The sequence below is a fragment of the Malurus melanocephalus genome, unplaced genomic scaffold (genome assembly GCF_030028575.1).
Source record: "Malurus melanocephalus ecotype Western Australia unplaced genomic scaffold, MMel_1.1 scaffold_23, whole genome shotgun sequence".
Taxonomy (NCBI): domain Eukaryota; kingdom Metazoa; phylum Chordata; class Aves; order Passeriformes; family Maluridae; genus Malurus; species Malurus melanocephalus.
The window spans coordinates 1,764,256-1,784,027 of record NW_026623255.1 but is presented as its reverse complement, the minus strand read 5'-3'; the positions used below and the strand labels follow the sequence as shown (position 1 = coordinate 1,784,027).

The window sequence follows — 19,772 nt, the reverse complement described above, 5'->3', positions numbered from 1 at the left end:
TCAGTACTGCTGGTTCCTTCCTCATATAGAGAGAATTCCCCCAGAAAGAAGTAAATAGCACGGAACAAGAGCAAAATGAGGTGCAGCTGAAACTCCTTGCTGAAATGGTAACTTGCCAGGGACACTGATGCTTGATTTGAACTGATTAAAGAAGTGGCAAGTAAACTGTTCGTGCCATTCACAAGGTCTGAAACAGCACTGCTGTGCTCACAGAGGTCATTTCTATCTGCCTGTTGTCATAGCTCTGTTCAGGAGAGCTCACAAACAAAGGGAATGCTAAGGTGAAAGGAAACGCTCCTTAAGCACTGCTGCAGCTGGGTTGGTGATGTGCTGGGATGCCACTGCCAGCCATGGTTCAGGAAGAGCTCCAAATACAATCAGGACTCTGGTCTGTGCCAGAAGGCTGGCAGTCTCTTCCCAAACATCCAAATCATGACTTGCACTTTACTAAATACAATATGTTCATCTTTACTAAATACTTTAGCCCAGAGAAGATTTTTTTTTTCAATGACATTACTATTAGATTTGGTATCCCAAACGAGCTTGAATTTCCTGCATCTTATTCTCAGGAAAAGACACACTGGGAATTCCCTGAAACATTCAGACTCGCTCAGACATATGTCACAGAACGTTTTGATCCAAATAATTCAAATTTGGCAAAGTTCTAAGCAATGAGCAGTAGAATCTCAGAAGTAGCAGTTTTAATCTTAGCTGGAACTGCAACCTCCATTTATATTTGTAGATTTCCATATGTGAAAGGATCCTTTCCAAAGCTATTGCAGAAACCCTACAATGACTTAGAACAGTTTTTGTTCTACAGTCAATACAGCAAGCCCATCTACAATTTAATTTCTAAACAAGCAAACCTCTGCTCCTCTGCTGCCTTCCTGGTCTAAATTCCCTATTTTCAGAAYACTCAGAAAAATCAAGCCATACTATCATAATTTGGGAGAATTATGCCTTGTTCCTTTCACAGAGAAAGGAAGGGAAAGCGAAAATCCTTCAAATAAATATGCATCGTAAAGGTCAGTGATTATCTGCATGTAATATACCATGGCTTTGGTCTTAAGGGCRCAGCTAGATAGGGAGGCAAGAACAGTCCAGTGTGTGTGGTGCACGCTGGTGCTCTTTATACAGACACCCTTCGGATGGCTGCTGGTTTAAATTTACGTAGCTACAGAGAAGAGACACCTGCTCGGAAGATCCATTGCAAATGTTGTTCGACAGGGCTGGAGAGGAGCGGTCGGCAAGCAGTGTCCTGCTGGGAGTGTGCCGGGACGAATGCTCAGGCAAATATTAGCCAAAATACCCTGCCACCAGCAAATGCCCCGAAGGCAATAAACGGGTATATGGCATGCAATTTCACCCCAGCGATCCTGCAGAGAAGTTTGTTTTTGACAAACGCGTGTTTTTCCGCTGACAGCGGCTCTGCCTGGCTGCCCTCAGTGGGGATTTGCGGTTTGGCAGGAGCTCCTCCGCTCCCCCCCGACCTGCGATGGCCGGAGTTCCCCTCCTGACCGCCCGCGATTGCTCAAGCGCTGTGGCAATCCTCAGGCAGCTCCAGAAACACCCAGAATAGAGCTGCCTGTGAGGGAGGGAGAAGGACAATGCCTTCCCTGCGGCACAGCCGGTCCCGTCGGGCCTCCCCAGGAGGGAATAGCAAAGGGCAAAGTTGTGTTSGGCGGCGGAGGGCCCGGCCCCGGCAGAGCCAACGCGCGGCCGCCGGGCGCTCCGGGAGCGCTGCCAGCGCCGGAGGCGGCCCCGGGCTGGGCACAAGCAGCGCCTTCAGCCAGCGGAGCCCGGAGCAGGGCCCGGCAGCGCCCCGGGACASGGCGGCGGTGGCACCCGCGCTGCCCGGGAGGCCGGCGCTTCCAGGCGGAACCGGGGGCCTCCTCCTCACCAGGTATCGCCCCTCTCCCYGCTTGGGTTGTTCCCAGACCGTACGTCCAGGTGAAGAAGTAAATATAATGCCGGAGCCCTTTTGCTGCCGAGGGCCGGCGAAGRGCCCGCAGGGGCTGCGCGGGGAATTCCTGCGGGAATCTCCCGGAGACGGGGCCGGGAGGGCTCAGCCCACACGCGGGGGCGGGCGGGCTGAACCGCTTTGCTGGGGAAAGGCCCGGGATCATAACTTCTCCCTGCCCCCGGGATCACAGCTTTTCCCTGCCCCCGGGATCACAGCTTCTCCCTGCCCCCGGGATCACAGCTTCTCCCTGCCCCCGGGATCACAGCTTCTCCCTGCCCCCGCTCTCCCCTCACAGAGCGGCCTCGTCCCGGCCCTGAGGGAAGCGGGGATTGCAGAACTCTCCTTTTTGGGAGGAAAGCAAGAGCGTGTAGGTGTTCTTGGTGAGGGCGGCTCTTGCAGGTAGCTGATGCAGGGGTATAATCTACCATCCCTTCGAAGGTGTGTACCCCGTTTGCAAAACAATCCATGAGAAGGAGGACTTGAGGCCTCCCTGGTAGTCCCGAGGTCTCCTGTGGCAGTGGCTTTCTGTAGTTGCCTGTGAATCTGCTTTCTGGCAGCAGTGCTCTGTGTGCAGAAAGCCTGAGGGGATCCCAAGGAGCCTCTAGAGTCCTTTGGTGAAGAAAGATCATCCTCGCCTTTCTTCTCCAGCGCCTCCTAAATGTRTATGTCACAGGGCAGCCCAAAAAGCAGAAAAGAGACCAGGCCAGAGTCAAAACGCCAAAATCAGGAGCTCCTCCTCAGCAARCACCCAAAAATGGATCAGTCTTTGCCCACAAAAACTCTCTGGGGTCATGTGAAGGGAAGTAACACCAAGGGTTCTTGTAAACTGGGGAAGTGATTAAACAAAASYGATCAGMAAAAAAAAATGAAAGGAAAAAGTATTCCATGGCAGGCACGGACAGGGACAGTGGGTGCAGCTGCCCTGGTGGATGAGGAGCCCCTCCAGCAGCTGAAAAAAGTTTGAGCCCTTGCTCCCCAGGCCCACAGGCTTCAAGCGATTCAAAACTGTTTCAGTTATTAAAAAAAAAACAACAAAACCAACAAACCAAGGCCTCCAATAATAGCAGGTTTTGGTTTTCTTTAGTTACTTCCTGTTCTGACTCTTCTGGTCAACAGTTCAGCTGGGCTTTTTCCACTGTTTATTTGGGTTTGTAAATATGCTTATTTTTGTAGGCCAGCTGGGTTGCGACACAAGCTAAGCGCATCCAGCCTGCTGTGACGRTGCAGCTGCAGCTGGCAGTGGATCTGCACGTTCCTCTGTGTGTGTGTGTGCTGAGGAACAGTTTATTTATCAATACTGGTCATGTTACCCACTGCCAGAATGATGTTAGGGCTGAAAGTTAGTGGCATTTAGTGGTGACACACAGCTATTTGAGGCAAGAAAGAATAAAGACCCCCTTGTATCACATGAGGCTGACATTGTCTCCTCAGCAATGGGAGTTGGGAGGTGAAGTCATATCACAAAATATGTCAGTATTTTAAAAAATAATTCATACTGGCCTGGAAGGAGCAGGAGGGTGGCAGGGACAGAAACCCACATCAGGCAGCTGGTGTCCTCATTGCTGGAGAGTCACCTGGAATTACAGCTCCAGGTGACTCTCTCTGGCTTCTCTCCTGTTCTTCTGACACTATGAAGGGACAGGGAGCTAAACAGTACATGACATCATTCACCTCCCTCTCCAACAGATACTGCAACTGACCTGCCTTTTAAATGCTGATTTTTGCAAAACCCTCAGGCCTGTCTGAGGGGATGAGAAGTATCACCTCTGCTGAGACTAAACTGGGCTGCCACATCAGCTAAAAATAGTTTCTCCTCCTGTGYCCCCKACCCAGCAAGATGCAGGCAGRCCATGCTGCCAGGGCAGAGCCRTAGGTGGGCCTTCCACTCATWGTGGGGYCAGYGGCTCTGCAAAGCCCCAGCTGCACTCCCTCATACAAGCTGTGTGTAGACTCTGCTTTGCACCCAGTTAATTCTTGCCATGAAGGCTTGATGTGCTCCTGGACTGCAGCAGTAGGTGCAGGAAAAATGGTGCATTGAACAGGTGCCTGTCATGGCATTCTGAGCTGCTCCCGTAGGCTCCAGCTCTGTCAGCAGCCCCTTCCTGCCCTCACTGGATTTTGCAGCACAGGGATCAGTTGATATCAAACTGGCTCATCTGCAAAAATCCCATCTGAACTGGGTAGACTTGTGAAACCTGAWTCTCCACCAAGCCACAGCTCCCCTTTCTTCCCTGGGAGACAGGGAGATCAGTCAGGAAATTCAATCTCCATCATGGTCCAAGGGCTTYAGCGAAGGAGAGTTGTGAGGGACAACCGAAAGCACATCTCTGGCATAATGGATAATGTACCCGTTACATTTGTTCCAGGGCAGCTGAAAAAGCAGGACTGTGCTTGTCCATGCACTGCTGGGAGGCTCACTGGGCACTCTGAGAGCCACACACCATTTCCACAGCTGCCAGTTTGTTAATAAAAATGTGTTTATCTTTATCTTGCTCAGAACCAATTTTCCTGATTAATTACAGAGTTATTACCCAGCCCTCCAATTTCTTGTTACTAATATTCTTCCTTTCTTTCCCCTTCCCATTCCCCCAGCATTTTTTCAGGTTGGGTTTCTGGGTGTCAGCCATGCAGGCCAGCAGTTCTGGTCCAGGGTCCATTTCCCCTCCTATACTGTGTCCTCTTTCCCTGCTGTGTGGGCACTTCTGTAGTCARCTTGTGACAGAAGATGTGATAATTAACAGAAAGAAACTTCAGCAAGGCCCTGAGAGGAAGAAGACGGGTYGTAACAACCCTTGGCTGTGATGCAGCAGGAATGCAATGACCAGCAACAGTGCCTGCTGCTCTYTCCCTTCTTACATAGCAGAGACATCAAATTTTAAGTAGTAAAACCTCAAGGGTAAGTGAGAAGCTGTGTGAACAGTTATGAGCAAGGRTCTCATAAATAAACCTGACCTATCATAATTCCACATGATCTGTCTTGCCTAAATTTACATCAAAGATACCAGAAGCCACAGAAAGATGCATCAGCCTGTCATTACAAGTGCAGGCAGTGGTTTTCGGAAAAAGTTCTCCGAAAGCAATTAGTGAAGCTGGATTTCTACAGTCACTGATAAGCAGGCCCTATAGGGGAAGCCAGAACCATCAGGGCACAAAACTAAAGGCATATCTCACWCAATATCCTCTCCAAGAGTGAATATTTTTGCTATTCCAGGAAAAAATGGGTCATAGGCAGAGGAGATTCTCCCCCTACATCCCTGCTCAGATTTTGTAACTTGTTGAAGGGATGCCTGAGCCAGCAGGAGAGCCCTAACTCACCTGTTTCAAAGCTGCTAAAGGATTTATCACCTCTGAGGTTGCCCAGTCTCTCTCTTCTGGGCCCATTTAGTCCTGACTTCTGGGAGTTTGCAGGTTCAGMGCTGCATGGTTCAGGTCTTCTTCATGCCTTTGCCAATGTCAGACTTGAGCTGCCTGTGGCCAGAAACATCTTGATGGGGCTGGCATCTTGATGGGGTGGGCAGCCAGGTGATTGTCAGCCAAGAGCTGTGTGCCACTTCCCAGGAAAGGTGCCAGCTCCAAAACTTGTCCAGGACAAGGGAAAATACAGACACTGCACTTCCTGGAGTAGCAGTCAGCAGATGATGATTCTGAGGAGTGGAGTGGAGTGGAGGTGCTCCAGGACATAAAGCAAGTTATAAAGCAAGGCAGAGAGAGGCAAACATACAGGCTCTTGGAGCAGCAAGGCTGCCTGGTGCCTGGGGACCTCCATGTGCTGCTGAGAGAGTGTTGCAGCCTTGGACAGCCACAAATCTGTCCAAAGCAATGGGTCACACTGGCAGGCACAAGGACCAAGAATTGGTTTGGAGACCTCCAGTGTGATTTGCTTCTGCTGCCCAGGCAGTGACAGCCCTCATTGCTGAAAATCCTAATACTCAAGTAACCTTTTTGCTTATGGTGCAAAAAGCTGTTTTCTCTTCTCTCTGCCTTTTGCAGCTGACACAATAGAAAACTTGATCTGTGCCTTGCTCCCTCAGGTTTTATTGAGGAAACCTTCCCCAAACCAGTTGTAATTTTATTGAGGAAACCTTCCCCAAACACCAGCCGTGCATGTGCAGATCACTCTCTTATGCTGAGGATCAGGTAGTGGGTGTTGAAATATTTTTCAAAACTTTGTCATCATATCAAAGGCTGATGATTTTTTTTAATCCTGACAATAGTCCTCGTTGTGTGCAGCAGTTAGCCTTCAGTTAGTTTTCTGGGGTGGGGGTCATGTTGCATCTTGTGTGGGTGTATCATAGCCTGATACTCGCCCTGGATAATTGTGACATGTGATATGTTGTTTCCAAATGCAGGTAGGTCCCTCTCTCCTCTGGCTCTGCATCCTGGAGATGGCTTCACTCAAGGTCGCAGTGGTTGGGGCGGGAGTCATCGGCCTGTCCACAGCACTGTGCATCACAGAGACTTGTCCCAGCTGCTCTGTGACAGTCCTTTCGGACCAGTTCAGCCCCAACACAACGAGTGATGTGGCAGCTGGGATGCTCATCCCTGACACCTACCCAGGTTCGTGCAGTTCAGGGCACCACTGCCCGTGGCACCTCCTGCAGCTGTGTCCAGGTGTGCAGCAATGCRCTGAGGCTCAGGAAGAAAAGTGCCTTGACTTGTGTTCCCTGTGTGTCCCATATCCCTGACACTCATTTGTACTCACTTCTCTTTGCATTATTCCTCTCTGCACATTTGCTTTTGTTCACRTGCAGACACACCAATCCACAGGCAGAAGCAGTGGTTCAGAGAGACCTTCACTTACCTTTTTGCCATCAGCAACTCAGCCGACGCATCAGAGGCTGGCATTCACCTGGTCTCTGGGTAAGAGCAGCCTCTGGGGCAGCATTTAGTACATTTCTGCTGTTTTCTCACTCGGATTTGGGGGATTCTATTCTTTTCACAGAATAGCTTTTATGTCCGTATTCTCAGGAAACTGCATTGTAGCTGCTCAGATATGATGCATTTTTAAGCAAAATTCAGGCATAACTGTGCACAGAAGAACCACTCAAGTTTGACCAGCACCAAATGCCTTTTAATAACTGATGTTTTCCACACTGTCACCCACCAGTTGTTTGCAGCAGGGGTCATCTCCATAGGGATCCTCCAGCTTCAGCAATTAGGTGCAGGGATTCAGTCAGAGGGGGCTGTGTGTTGGGGGTGTTTTATGCTGCCTATTGCATACACAGGAATTTTTCTCTTGGGACTATTGAGACTGAGCACTCTGTAGCTTTATGGATACCCAAGGAATGGTGAACAGGGGTGCAAGTGGCCCCACCAGGTCCAGCCTGGTGAGGGGACTCTGTACATACACCATCATTGGAAGGACCCTTTGCAGTTTATTTACCCTGGTGTGCCATCCTCAAGTTCAGCTGTACCAACCCTCTGCCTGTTTGCCCAGGCAGTATTGCAGGAGCAGGCAGCAATGTTTCCCCACTGCTGTTAACCTTGCAGAGCTGCACTGATGGGGGAGAACAGCGTACTGTGTTCCTGGATTTGTGCTAGGATTGCCATGACACATAACATRGCAGAGCATTAGCAGTAAGTTTTCWGGTTTTTCTCTGTGTCTTTTTAGGTGGCAGGTCTTTAAAAGCACTCCCAAGGAAGAGTTACCTTTCTGGTCAGATATTGTGCTGGGATTTCGACCAATGTCCGAAGCAGAACTCCAAAAGTTTCCACAGCACCAATTTGGTCAGGCCTTTACAACACTGAAATGTGACTGTCCACCCTACCTGCTGTGGCTGGAGAAAAGGTTGGTTTTGCAGGAGGCTGGGCTTGCAAAGAGAAACCCAGACAGAGGGACTGGAGGCCAGACGGTCTCCTTGACAGCCTTAGATTTGAACAAAACTGGAAAAAAAGGCTGTTTCTCACTGTTTCTCCTTTCCCAAAATGTGAAACACCCCATTTATGCAATATCCACTTTCTCYAGTGTGTCTATACAGAGGGGCTTGGAGGGTGAGCAACCCTGATCATAGGACCAACATAGCCACAGGGGCCATGCTTGGCCAGCCAGACCTTGAAGGTACATGAGGAACCTGCCATGTTCTGAAAAATGTTTGGGTGTTCCACATTTGCCAAACCTCCYAAATAATATCCCTCTGTTATTGAAGATACACCCAGCCCCTGAGAGAATAAGCATGTCTAGGAAGGTGTCTTATTGTGAAGACTTTCACTTATGAAGTAGCTGGACCAATTAATCTCAAATTTGTTCAACAATTGGAGTAATTTCTTAATAGAGTTAGGAAAAAAAATCTGCAAAATGTTAAAACAGCATCATCTTGTCACAAATTTTTTGAAAATGTTTGCCTGCATAAGATGTRAGTTGCTCTCACTCTGAGGAGTTGTGGCTTCAGAGTTCATGCCTGGACTGACATCAAAGTTAAAAAATCTGCCAATTTCCAAATTTCTATGTTTTCCCTAAATACATGGATTTTGGAGAGCTGTAGGAGAGACAGGATGCAGATCTAAAAGGGCTTTGATACCTGGGATGTTTGTTTAATCCAAGCAAGTACYTYTAAAGTGAGCAAATGGCTGTAGCCRCTTGAGAGAAAGCGACAGGCTGCAAGCTGATTTGTGGTTTAGTAAAGAGATGTGTACTGACACCAATGTACTAATTGCCAGCTCAGCTGGTTACTTGGATGCCTTTCRTCACACTGCAAAATGTGAAAAAGCATTTCTTGTAGCAGCCAGGCGAATTGGGAGTTCTCCTGTGGCACCAGTGCCATGTGAGGTCTGTGCCATCTACTCGGTACACATGCTCTGTCATGTTTCATTGCCTAACTGAAGTAAATTTCTGCTGCAGGACAGCTAAGTTGTACAACTCATTTAGTATCTGCCATGTGATTTCTGCTCACTCCTCATTCCTGCTGTAGTCTTCTTATTTCTCAAAGGATGTAGTCTAATGAGATGATCAAGCTTTTCTTTTTTTCCTCTTCTCCCTGGTGATGAGAAGTGAGAGAATATTWAACATGTAACTAATCCTCAAACCCCTAGTGACTTGAGCAGTATTTATAGACCATTCTCTTGGCAATCCACAAGGAAAATAGTTTTTGTGCCCACCTTGCTTGTCCAAAAATAGACTTCAGGAATTTTTTCCCTCTTACTTGCCCAAATTCAGGGGTTTTCAGCATGTTTTTTCGTTGGTGTATTTTTTATGGCATGATGACAGAGTCCCAGTTACAAACTTAGGAGCTCTCCCAGCTAGTTGCCCAGCCACAGCWGCTGCATGAAAAATCTCCCCTGTTCTTCCCAGTCAGCTTCAGTCTCCTGCTAGCTATATCAGGCCCCAGAGCATCAACTATGCCCTGGATTCCTGGCTCACTCACTGCTTTGTGGGAAACCGCTACCTTTACGGTGAGGTTGATAACTGCCAGCTGCTAGAATGTTGCAGAGGACAGGATTTTCCACTTYGTGCATCGTTATCACAGACCTGTCTCCTGACTTGCTCATGCTAATACCCCCAGTAAAAGCCCCCAGCAGCAGGATCCAGCTGACAGCATCTCATACCAGTGATTTTCCACAGGGAAGGGCTTCAAGCTTCAGACAAGTTCAGGGAAGGATTTGGCTTGAAACTGAGCTCAAAAATGAATCTGAAGAAGAGGTGACTTTTTCACTGAAGAGCAGACATGCATGTAAAGTGCTCTGAGCCATCCTGGTTGTCTCCTGGCTGCCATTCTAGAAGGTTCCCTGGGGGTCCTGTGCCACATCTGCCCAGCCTTAGTGCAGCTCTTAGGGCTTGGCATGTGGCACTAGATGTCTGTGTGGCTCAGGAGGCGAGTTGGGAATGAATGTGACAGCAYGTAACAGGCACACTAAAAGGGATGTAGTATGAGAGCTCTGCCRCTACCATGAGCAAGTTGGTAAATAAATCTGTTGTTTTCCAGCTTGCTTGAGCTGTTAAAGCTTGGTACTGTTGCAGAAATGAATTGAGACCATGAGGACCTGACTGTTTGTCTAGGGTCTGATGCCAGACCCTTCTCTAAAACTGCTCAACGTGCTGTACTTTTTCCAGCCTGACCAGGCTAAAAAATGGCTTTGATCAAATCACACAAATCACAAACAGAACTCCCATGGCATTTTCTTTGTTTTTAGTCCCATCTGTTGTTTGGTTTTGATCAGTATGTAAAGGCAAAGGCAATCTATCTCATTTACTTCATGTTCATAATAATTACATAAGGGTTTAGGGGTTTCCTTTCTGCCTCACTTCYGGTATCTTTTTGCAGGTTGAAAGCAACTGGTGCCCAGATGTCCACCAGGAGAGTAGCAGACTTGTGGGAGCTGCACAGCGAATATGATATTGTTGTCAACTGCACAGGCGTGGGAGCCCACCAGCTGGTGGGGGACAAGGAGCTCTTCCCTGTCAGGGGACAAGTCCTCAAGGTCCACGCGCCTTGGGTGAAACACTTCATCCGGGATGGGGATGGCTTAACGTACATCTATCCAGGGATACACAGGGTGACCCTGGGGGGAACCAGGGAGAAGGGGAGCTGGAGTCTCTCCCCTGACCCTGGCRCTACTAGAGACATCTTTGACAGATGCTGCTCCCTTGAGCCCTCACTGCGGGCAGCTCAGGGTGTGGAGGTGAAGGTGGGCTTGAGGCCATCCAGGCGGTGCGTGAGAGTGCAGAGGGAGATTTTGAGCCAAGGAGGAGTTAAGCTYCCGGTGGTCCACAACTATGGGCATGGGGCAGGTGGCTTTTCAGTGCACMGGGGCACAGCCAAAGAGGCTGCTCAGCTGGTGGGAGAGTGCATTTCTGCTCTGCAAGGCTCCTCATCGAGGGCCAAGCTTTGAATCCCAGAGGTTCCTTTTCCATTTACAGCTAGTGCTGCATCTCCTAGTAGCAGCTCAGACTTTTACTTCATTACTGGATAGAAGGGAACTAAATCAATAGCTTGTTCCATTGCAGATGCTCAGTGGTGTCTTCTGCCACCTTGAAAAGGCATGGTGTGTTGATCCAAGCTGATCACCTCCATCTGGCATAGTTTCTGCCCTGGGCATTTGTCCTAGCCTCATGTGAAGACAAGATACATCAATACTCTTTACATAACAGGGATGAGATTGCTGCAGTATAATAGAAATAACGTAAATTTAGCATTTCTGCATCTACATCTAAAGGGTGTCAGATGCACTAGGCTCAGGTTCAGTAAAAATGAGTTGTCTCCTCTTGTACCAGATGTAATCCAGAGCTGCCCTTGCTTCTGCCATCTTGCTAATGAATTTTGTTGTTGTCTATATGATTTAGAGGGAAAAGAAACCCCGCCACAGTGCTGCATTACAGTGCTCCACGTCAGCCCTTACAGAAAGCAATGTTAGGTCGCTGTCACACACAGACACCAGGCAAGTATGATTTTCAGCAGCAGGTCTGTGATACCGMTGGCTGCATTTGCTCGTATTGCAGCTTAGGGAACTTGAAATTTCTGCTAATATTGCCCCACAGGAGCTACAGTTTTGCTCATCTTTTCTCACACTTGTTTGCAAATCTGCTTTTTTCCTTCAAGCCCCTCAGGTTTTGCTCTCAGACACTGATGATTTCCCCCAGCCCCTTCCCTCCTCCCCTGCATAGAAACATTGACATGGCCTTTGTTCTACAGAAGGGGAGTTTTCAGAGTGGATTTGAGAACGCAATATCCCTTTTCTGCTTCACATCAACACTGCTTTCCTTGCAACAGCTGATATTAATAAATTGGAGACACACCAACAAAGATTCTAACACCAGAATCGGTTTCATAGAAGAGCCATTTRACACTAGATAAACACCCTAAAGAGAAATTTGTAACTGGACAAGCTCCTCTGCTGTAAGAAAGCTGAGTCACCAGAGCCCAGACCCTCTAACTCCGTGGCAGAGGCTGTGTTGGGCTTTACACTCCCCCAATTCAAGCCCTTTGATGTATCTGAAGACAATCACTCTCCAAAATTGGATCTTACCATCAAAGTGCAGGTCTGACTGTTAGTGATTAAACCACTGATTAGATCTTAAATGGCTCACTTAAGAGTGTTATCATCCATTTTTTGTCTAGCTTTTTTGTCCTTGGAGTTACAAAACCATTAAAAATCCTTCAATAATTTCAGTGATTAAAATTAACTGATAAGTAAAGTTCTAATAATGGAGCAAAGGTCACTTCTGTAGTGTTTCCTTTGATAAGCAAGGGATTTTCTTTCATTTGCAATGGTCTGACAGGGCCAAGAAAGGCCACATTCATCCATGGCTGCCAACTCCTGCTGTTTTCAGGGGGGACGAAGGCAGTTATCATTTGCAAGGGACAGCTGTCAGAAGAAACACCACCAAATTAAATTATAGGTCAATAAGCGCCTGGGACCAGMCTAAGCCAGCCCTGCCTTCAGCAGCCTTGTCCTCTTTTTCTCAGCTCTGAAGGCTAATTTTGCATTCCCTCCTTTGTCACCCCCATTTGTCCTTTCCAGTGGTATGAGAGGGCAGAGCTGCTGCTTTTGGCAGCAATGTTGGCATAGGGCTTGTCAAACTGCAGCTTTGTCCTCAGCAAACCTAGGACATAAAAATACATGGAAAAAGAACATAAGAATGGGCTCTTTTTTCTTAATCTTTATTTTAATCTTAAAAAAATAGCAGTGTAACTTACCCTGGAGCAAGAGACACTACTAATGCTAGTAGAGTGATCATCGATCATAAGAAACCAAAGCTGCGCTTGTATACTTCTGCTCTGCAGGGCCATGGGCTTTCTTGTAATCTGCTTCTAAAAATTGTCTGGTTGATAAAGTGTCAGAATACATTTGGCTGCAAAGCCCATCAGTCTGGTCCTAGCTCTGGCCATAGCCAACARGGGGGTGGCCACTTCTGGCCTAAGGTCCTCCTCACCTGAGGGGTAGCTTAGTGTTTCAGATGATTTGTCTTCCACACAGTTGTTGTTTTGGTCCTAAAACTATGTATGGTGCTTCTGTACCCCTCAATATCCTGTGAAAACAGGTTCTGTAAAGGAAAAAACTTCTTTGTCCAGGAGCAGAGCTCCTTGCCTTCATGGTTGTCTTGAACCTGAAAACATCATCTGATGTCCCTTTCTTGCATGTTATGAGGTAGTGACTAGTTATTCTCCATGGMCCCTCTGGAGTTTATAAAGCTCCACCATACTCCTTCTTGGACTCCCCACCTTGAAGAATCTTGGTTTACATAATACATAATTKCCTCACATTYACAAGCCCTGATCCTCATGGGGACATATCTGTTGAAGGGGACTGCACAGTAAAGTGTAAGCATTCCAGGAGGTTCCTTCTCCAAGTGACAGAACAGCCAACAAGGAGATGTGCTGTGCTGGACCCTATTCTTACCAACACAGAGGGGCTGGTGTCCCAAGTGAAGACATTCGTCTGCAGTCAGTATTGGGGCTGGTGCTGTTAAACATCTTTCAGTGACACGGACTATGGGATCAAGGGTACCCTCACCAACTTTGCCAATGACACCAAGCTGTGGGGTGCAGTGGACATGCTGGAGGGAGGGGATGTCATCCAGAGGGACCTCAGCAGGCTTGAGAGATGGGACTGTGCAAACCTCATGAAGTTCAAGGCCAAGCACAAGATCCTGCACCTGGGTCAGGGCAATCCCAAACACAAATACAGACTGGGCAGAGAAGGGATGGAGAGCAGCCCTGAGGAGAAGGACCTGAGGATCTTAGTTGAAGACTAGTTCAACATGGCCCATCCATACGTGCTCACATGCCAGGAAGCCAACTGTATCGTTGTCTACATCAAAGCAGCTTTGAGGGAGTTGATTCTGCCTTGCTCTCTTTTCCCATCTGGAATGCTGTATCCAGCTCTGGGGGCCCCAACATAAGAAGAATGTGTACCTGCTGGACAGAGTCCAGAGGAGGGACACAAGGATGATCAGAGGATGGRAGCACCTCTGCTATGAAGACAGGCTGAAAGAGCTGGGGTTGTTCAGCCTGGAGAGGAGACAGCTCTGGGCAGAGGACAGTACCTAAAGGGGGCTGCAAGACAAAGGGACTTTTTAGAAGGGCATGTAGGACTAGAAGGAATGGCTTTAAAATGAAAGAGAGTGGATTTAGATTAGAAAGAAATTCTTCACTGTGAGGGWKGYGAGGCCCTGGCACAGGCTGAGATGTGAGTGCCTTATCCCTGGAAGTGTCCAAGCCCAGGTTAAATGGGGCTTTATGCAGCCTGGTGTAATAGAARGTGTCCCTGCCCATGCCAGGGGGTGGAACTAGATGATTTTTAAGGTCCCTTCCAACATCATTCTGTGACTCTATGGTCTCTCTTCCCTTCATAATATATTAAAATGCTTTAYAGTTTTTAACAAACCTTTAAGGGACAACCTCATTCCAAGATACCTGTYCTTAGAGGTACTAGCTGTTTCAGAGGCCGCTGCTGAGGCTGGGTAGTGAGGTTGTCTTCCTTCCAGCTCAGCCAGGTGTTTTTCTCTGCTGTTAGCTACAATGATTTTCACCTGCCATTACTTTGCCCASACTCATGAGATGGTTTTTGCAGCTCCTTGAGGAGTTTGCATTTTACTGCCTTGACTAAACCYGTACCACCAGCAGATCAGTCATTTGCCTGATTGATGTCTCTGTGGGTGAACCCTGGCCCTACCACTATCCCTGTAAGATGCAAGTGGTGTCTTCTCTCCACTGTGAAGAACGGATGATTTATCCTTACCTGGTCTCTCTATCCTGTGTGTAGCTGCTGACTCATGAGAGGATCTTACCTCTTATTGCATGCTGGATTAGGCTTCTTAATGGGTCCTTGGTGACAGATGTTATTAAGGGCTTTCTGGAAGCTGAGCAGATCATACCGAGCAGATCGCTCTCATCTGCAGCTTCACAGTTTCCTCTGAAGCCATGAGAGGGTGGTGGAGCACAGCTTTATGGGCTCTCACTGCAAAGCTCTGCACGTTCTTCTCTTAGCCTGAGTCTCTCCTTGCAGCTCTTCTTTTACTATGGCTTTTGCTGTTTGCCTGCCACAGGTGTCAGGTTTAGTGGCTTGCATTTCTCYAGATCCCTTACAGCACTTAAAGCAGTATCACATGTCATCCTCTTTTTCTTCCGCTGTTTTCAGTAAAAGCTTATACAGTGGCTCTTACAGTGCAACAATTTCCATTGGCATTCCTTTAAAACMCACGAGTGAGTAACAGCTGTTTTCCCGAATTTGTTACTATCCCTTWCATCTATTTGTTCTAAAGCCTCCTCTAGTGACCCTTCAATCTGAGGCACTTCCCTGCATTAACCCTTTAACAAATGGGTCTGCCGTGGGAATTTCACTAAGCTTTGCTGTKCTGAATGCAGACACACGTAATCTGTTTGGCCGTTGTGTTAGGATGTGTTTTCTTTCAAACTCCTTTGCCACCCTGATCATCTGCTGACTTCACACCCTGATCACCTGCAGAATCCTCCATCAGGSTCCCTGCTCCTGCTAGGATGGAGGAGGCTTTTTGTCTAGCAGCAAGTTATTTCCTTCCAATATTTTTTAGTCTTCCTTTCTGTTTCTGCTTTCAATTTGACAGAATTCATGTCCTTTTCCTCATTTGGAGGGGATGTATTTTGGTTCTTTCTSATGTAATTTTTATCATGCTATTACAATGACCCAGTAATTATATTCTTTCAGTAACATGTCTGGCATTTCAATACCCTTATATAAAAATTGAGAATTTGAAAGCTGTATCTTTATTTCTACATTCATAGCAACAGAAGCAAACATACATTCAGCCTGATTGCTCCTGTGTCCCATTAAAAGGAACTTTATTTATCCACATTGCACCTTGCTGTTTCCCCCTTACTTTTGGTTATAAAGAGGTCAAAATGATATATCTAAAGAATGTCATCATGATCCCTCCTCCTGTCTCGCTCCTCACTTCCCTCAGTTTTTAGCCTGAAATTCCATTTTTAAATCTTTCTCACAGAGGCTTTTCTCCTTGGCTAAAGTCATGCCACACAAAGACTGAGAATTCTATTCAGAAACCTCATCTTTTTTTTTTCCCAGAAGCTTTCAATTTGCCAAGAATATGTCCTAATATTTTGGGGATAACTGAATATTGCTCCATTATGCTTCTCTAGGCATGGAAAATTTAAATAATATAAAATATATCCTAGATACATAGTGATGCTGCTAACTATACACCTGCCCACAAAGGTGAGTCACAGTATTTCAGTATTTCAAGCCATCTCACTGACAGACTTCTTTCAGGCAGATCAAGTTTGTTGAGATGAGTCCTGTCTTGCTTCAGCTGCCTGGCTCTGGGTGTCAGTCTCTGGCAGGATCTCATCAGCCATCYCTGAGTTTCTGTTCCTCACTCAAGACTTTTGCCAGGAGCTGAAGCAAAGATGTGGCCTCTGTTACCTCTCCAGCTCCAGCTGAAGCTGAGCTGGCAGCTGAGGAATTTTCAAAACTCCGTTTTGATCTTAAATCTGTCAGTGTTGCTGCATCAGCTCTGTAGTTTTCATCTGGAATCACAGAATAAGTGTCAGAAACACTCACACATGGGAGAGGATTAACATTAAACTTCCCTGACCTCACTGTGCTGATGAAAGGTGCCCTCAAAGAAAGACTTAGCTGTCACCTGTGCAAAGCATTCCATCCCTGCACTATTCCTTAAGCCCATACGTGTCTGGACATAAGTTATCCAAACTGTACTTGAGTATTTCCTTCTTATCCTCACTTTCTGATCTGCATTGAAGAGGCACCCCTGGCAGATGGCAACCAATCTGTTACACTCACATGGAGCTTCAAAGGTGTAATTGTGGTATAGAAAGAGAACGATTATATTTTGAGACATTTTTCAATCCTTGCGATTCCAGGCAGCAGATGGGATGTGTGATGGATTTTAGAGCTTGAGCACAAAATAAYAGTTTTCTGCAACAGGAAATTTTGTTGACTTTCTTCACAGAAACAAAGCCATAAAGTCATGTTRTCTCAATATAGGCTTTTGCCTCTGTTTAAAATAAATTTCTGGAAAATACCAGAAAATTGGCATTCACCATTCATTTCCATTCTCTTCCAGTCGAGRACTATTGAGATAAACCTCAAATTCATTAGGAATAAATGTAGCAATTAGAGATAYCATCATGGCCTGGACCGAGATTTTTATTGTTTTCACAGCAATCAAGTAACTATTGTTCCGTTGTASGCTGCTCTAGTTTATCCTGCTTTATTCCCTACTTCCCACCAGAGGGAGATGTTGGATCAAGCAGTTGCTGAAAAAGCCCGCACACTCCATCTCAAAGAGCAAATGGTGTGATGCTTAATTCAGTGGAAATCTGCGTGCCTGTCGGGTTCCCACATAACTAAAAGGCTAGGGGGACTTGGGTGCTGCGATAGAGCTTTAAAAAACGATCGTGGACCGGTTATTTATGGAGAACACTTTAAAAAAGTACAATAAAATGTGAAGGCAGAAGCATACCAGAAGTTGTAGTCAACTAAAAATAAGGAATTATTATAAAAATAATCCTAGACAAAGCTGCTGCTATAGCAGCATGTCCCAGAGCTTTTTTCCCCACCAAAAGGCTGGAGAGGAAACCTCTGTCTTGGGTAGCCAAGTGTCCTCAGTTCCTCATGTTGTGGGTTCTTGGGGACCCCCAGTCCCTCAAGATGTGCCTGGGCTGGACATCCCGTGGGGTTGTCCCTGTGGAGCTGCAGCCTGGCCCATGGGTCYRCTGGCTCCTGGYCAGGCTCATGGTGAGCCCAGACACSACTCTGGGTGCTCAGGTATTAGAAATTACTGCTCTTTCAAGGTCTGAAATTGACTGGTTTCTTTCTGGGAAATTTCCCCCCATGTCTATTTTTCTCAGTGAAACATATTTTGGAGAAGGAAAAGCAGACATGAATCAAAATGCAGCCTTATTAAGAAGGGGAAGGGCTGGGGGAAAAAGAAAAGGGGAAGCAACTGTTCTGGAAGTGAGCAACATCATAGAAATGGTATTTCCAAAAGTAAAAGCAGTTTCAAACCAATATTTTTCCTGTGTTTTGCTTTCATCTTTTGAGACTTTCTCACACCACTGACAGCAGCCAGCACTAGGGCAGCACTGTCCCACATCCCTTTCCTCTGTTCCTGTTAATGCCCATTACCTACCATAAGGACAATACATTTCTTACACAGTGAGAGGTGTGAACCATGAGCGCCCCATGTGCATGACGTGCTGTACTCTTGACATTGCCACATTTCCCACCTTTTGATTCAATTTCTGCAAAGTTCCAGTCACCCAGCTAATATCATTTGAGCCTTTCCTTCAATTTGTCAGCCAAAGGAGGGGAGGTTTGTTCATTTTCTGTCTCACCAGAAACTGAAGCAACTGAGYCAGCTGCTGGTGTTTTGGAAGCACCTGTGTGTGAACCTTCAGTCAGCATTTTGGCTAAAATGAATTTCTCAAAAACAACCCTTCCCTCAGGGAACACACTGGAGCCATGGGGGRAGCCTCTCTGTCACACAAATGAATGGTTTAGGTTACTTAAARGATCACCAATATTAGTGAAAATATACTTTAGTATAACTTTACAAAAGGGAAGCAAAGTCTGAAGGTAATGCCTACTCTACTACTTACAGCATGGGTATTATATATAAAGGAAAACCAAATTAGAATCAATTTAGAGTGATTTATACAGAGGCCAGGGATATAAAAAGGGGAAAGGAAGGAAAGGTTAAGGGAGACTCTGGTGAGTCATGAGATTCACAGTGGATTCCCTTGCTTTCCAAACTGCTTGTCAGAGAGGTTCCCACACATGGCTGGGTCAGGTCTTAGGCTCAGATATGGTCARCAGTTTATGTCTAAAGGATCTAGCAGCACTTAAATGTTAGATTAACCAAGGATCAACTATGAACGTAACAGTAATAACAGTTATGGGTTCAAGATAATAACATGTATACTGCATTTGCTGTAGGGCATCCAGATCAATACACACACAGATTTGTGTATGCAAATGTACAAAGGTAATGCACACACAGATATGTAATGTGTAAACACAAAGGTATATGTATTAAACATTCCCCTTRAGAATCAGTGAAACACTCATCCCTAATGCCTTTCTGGCATTTCTTAAAGGGTGTGGGGATGGGGGTAGGATGTTAAGCCTCTAATAGTGGGATATCAGACCAGGCTCTGTTGCCAGGTGACTTTTTCCAAATTTTGTGAACTTAAGAGTTTSGGTGCTCTGAGAGGCATCCCACACAGGGTGAAATATTGATGCAGCCCACTGCAGTCCAGAACAGTTCAAAGGGTCTGTCTTAGGACCACTGTTTTTAGAGCTCTGAGAYAGCTGGATTAAGTCACTGATATATTTTCATTCTGTCTGCAATCTGAGTTAGTGATTACTGGAATTTTTGAAATTCCAGTGAGGATGATACTGTTCTACTTGAGCTGTGTTTCAGATAAGGAACRTTCCRAGGCTGTCAGGGGATGACTGATTATTCATGCTGTCATCTCCCACCTTGGTCAGGCAGCAGGGGTTCCTGGTAYGGTCAATACTGCCCACACCTCAGCTTCCCAAGAGTTCCCTGATGATCAAGAAAGGCTTTACCACCAAGCTCTCATGCAAAGGCCTGAGTGGGCCAGTGGAGAAGGGAGAGAGATGAGCCAACATGCTCACACTTGCTTTCCTCCTTGCCAAAAAAAGTTGATTTTGAAGCATATTTGGGCTTCAAGGATATGAAACCTCTCCTCTGCACGGACCTTGCAGCCTGGTAAGCCAAATGATTTCTTGGTAAGTGGGACAACTGGTCTCCTTTGAACATTCGAAGAACTGGATTTGGGCTTCTCACATCCCATATTACTGTGGCTACAAGAAGAGTAATTCCATTCTTTGT

General features: G+C 46.6%; 1 protein-coding gene across 4 annotated transcripts; it reads left to right on the top strand.

The window, feature by feature from the left end:
• Window positions 1-1,789: 1,789 nt before the first annotated feature.
• Window positions 1,790-17,914, top strand: DDO (D-aspartate oxidase). Of its 4 annotated transcripts, none has more exons than XM_057390173.1 (5): window positions 1,790-1,903; window positions 6,313-6,520; window positions 6,715-6,823; window positions 7,575-7,751; window positions 10,222-17,914. In XM_057390173.1, the coding sequence occupies exons 2-5, from the start codon at window positions 6,349-6,351 to the stop codon at window positions 10,787-10,789; spliced, it is 1,026 nt and encodes a 341-aa protein (XP_057246156.1). In that variant the 5' UTR covers window positions 1,790-1,903; window positions 6,313-6,348; the 3' UTR covers window positions 10,790-17,914. The 4 variants fall into 4 exon arrangements, with proteins under 4 accessions (XP_057246156.1, XP_057246157.1, XP_057246158.1 ...); XM_057390174.1 differs by lacking the exon at window positions 1,790-1,903 and adding an exon at window positions 4,678-4,859; XM_057390172.1 differs by lacking the exon at window positions 1,790-1,903 and adding an exon at window positions 5,662-6,100.
• The last annotated feature ends 1,858 nt before the right edge of the window (window positions 17,915-19,772 follow it).